Below are 2,264 nucleotides of genomic sequence, written 5' to 3'. Positions count from 1 at the left end.
GAAAGTGGCTGAATGAGGAAAGAAATATAATTTTCATTTAACACTCAGTTTAATTTCATTAAAAAAAATATTATTAAATTTACAAATATTTATAACCAGATTAATAATGTCATCCTAAAACTAAAATGTAGGATGATATATAGTTTAAGGAAAGAAAGAAATAAAAAAAAAACGGAAAGATAGAAATATTTAGTTAACTTTTAACATATGACCCTTTTTTTTTTTTTTGCAGCAAAACATAATGGTAATTTTCAGTGAGAGAGAAAGTTAATTTGAGGGATGAGAGAGGGAAACTAGCTAGGTGAGAGAACAGAACATTTGAATCCCTTCATTCTTTGCTCTAATACATCATGCATTAAATGACAATAATAGTAGTAACGAAAAACTAAGCATATAAACTCTAACGCGGCTTCTCTTCTTTCTTTTCCCACATTTTCTGCAACTATTTACTCTTCTCCATTCCATTTCAAAGAAGAAACAAAAAAACAGAGAAAGAGAGAGACGGTGACTCATTTCTCGGAAGACGGAGATTGGTCTCTCAAGTCGCCATTGTTTGGTCTCCGAAGAAAAGCCCATCAACAATGCCTTCCAACCAACATTTTCTTTCTCTTCTTCTCTTCTCTTTTTTGTTGGGCTTGGCCTCTTCCACCACCTTCCTTTCTGGTATATTTTTATATGATAAACATATTGGTTTAAATCGTCTTATGTTTTTTTATCTAATTTATTTTGTGAATTGTTGCAGTTAATGTTTTTGAGTCACATGGCTCCACATCTCGTTCCCTTCTCCAGGCCAAAAAGAGTAACCACTTTTGTTATGGCTTATATAATATGTTTTTATGTTTGTTCTGTCTAGTTTTGTTTTGTATCCTGATCTTTTAAAACAATGGATTAAAAGACATAGTTTGCAATGTAGAAGATTTGGTAAGAGGGTACAAAAATATTGATGGTGTCTCTTCATAAAATGTGCAAGTCTTGTTCTGTCATGGAAAATCTAATACCGAGTACCGTTATCTTTCCTATTGCACGATACATGTGTTCTGTTTTGATGAATATTTATTCTCATTTTATTTTCATTGATAATTGAGTAAAATTGTCCAACAAAAAAACTGGTATTACTACTTCAAGAAAATATAACTGAAACCCCACAAAAGTGTAACATATAGAATTGAAAATTTCATGACAAGTTCTAATCCATATGCAATATTATGTCTCTTTTTTACTTAGTATCTAGTGCTGCTATGTTGAAACTTATTTCATGTAGAAGAATTAAGTTTAGCTTACTTCTTTTCAGCTTGCACCATAAACTTTGAGTCACAAAACTATACAATCATTACAAGCAAGTGCAAAGGACCCCAATATCCACCTCAGTCATGCTGCCTGGCCTTCAAGGAATTTGCTTGCCCTTTTGCAGACGCCATTAATGACGAGCAAAGCGATTGTGCTGCCACCATGTTCAGCTACATTAATCTCTATGGAAAGTACCCACCTGGCCTCTTCGCCTTACAGTGTAGGGAAGGGAAAGAAGGTCTTGACTGCACTGACATACTTGAAGCCAAACAAAAGAGTAGTAGAGCTCATATAACATACAACACTCCATCCACATTGCTGCTCTCGCTTATAGCTGCATTTTCTGTGTTGTTATACCATTTGCTCTGATAAACCAAAAGGTGAACAAATATCTATACTTTGTATTCATTTTCTCTTCTATTATTTTTCATTGCTTTTGTAGAGACTGGTCTCTTTAAGGGCACAGCTCTTCTCCTCTGTTAACAAAACTTTGTATACTCTGTATTCTATTACTTAAAGAGGAAGAGTGAATGTGCTAATCATTTATATAGTTTACTAGAGAAACAAATCCACTGCAAAGAAATTTAGTTTAAAACTTGTTCTCTTGTGGTTAGTAGACTTTTCCTTTTTATAATTTTACGCTTGAAAGTTGTGATATTTTTAAGAGAAAATTATATGTTACACGGTAATTTTTTTTTAAAAAATGTTATATACAGCGAATTAAAAAAATTACAAAATTCTCCAATGTTCTTTTCTTCCTACCTATATTTTATTGACAGGCAATTTTGAACCAATATGTTTTTTTTTTTTGTCAAATCAACATTTCTTTCAAATACTATCTATCAAATCACTTTAATTTTTTTTTTGTCAAATCAATACAATTTTAATCTTATATTTTAAACTATTTTAATTACATTAATTCTAATTATAAAAATATTACAATTTTGATATTATATATTTAAAAAAAATCTCAAACT

General features: G+C 31.0%; 1 protein-coding gene across 1 annotated transcript; it reads left to right on the top strand.

Moving 5' to 3' along the window:
- Positions 1-486: 486 nt before the first annotated feature.
- On the top strand, positions 487-1,754 carry LOC133816286 (GPI-anchored protein LLG3-like). The gene is made up of 3 exons (XM_062248860.1): positions 487-663; positions 743-799; positions 1,292-1,754. Exons 1-3 carry the CDS (start codon positions 582-584, stop codon positions 1,654-1,656), a joined length of 504 nt encoding a protein of 167 aa, XP_062104844.1. The 5' UTR covers positions 487-581; the 3' UTR covers positions 1,657-1,754.
- Positions 1,755-2,264: the final 510 nt, after the last annotated feature.

This window comes from Humulus lupulus, chromosome 2 (assembly GCF_963169125.1).
Source record: "Humulus lupulus chromosome 2, drHumLupu1.1, whole genome shotgun sequence".
NCBI classification, from domain to species: Eukaryota; Viridiplantae; Streptophyta; class Magnoliopsida; order Rosales; family Cannabaceae; genus Humulus; species Humulus lupulus.
The sequence above is the reverse complement of the archived record's forward strand: the minus strand, read 5'-3'. Positions and strand labels throughout refer to the sequence as shown.

What these genes read in the sequence shown, in the direction of transcription:
- LOC133816286 (XM_062248860.1), top strand. Translation starts at nt 582, where the DNA reads ATGCCTTCCAACCAACATTTTCTTTCTCTTCTTCTCTTCTCTTTTTTG. An exon ending in TTCCACCACCTTCCTTTCTG is followed by an intron (nt 664 to 742) that starts GTATATTTTTAT and finishes GAATTGTTGCAG; the next exon opens with TTAATGTTTTTGAGTCACAT. An exon ending in CCTTCTCCAGGCCAAAAAGA is followed by an intron (nt 800 to 1,291) that starts GTAACCACTTTT and finishes ACTTCTTTTCAG; the next exon opens with CTTGCACCATAAACTTTGAG.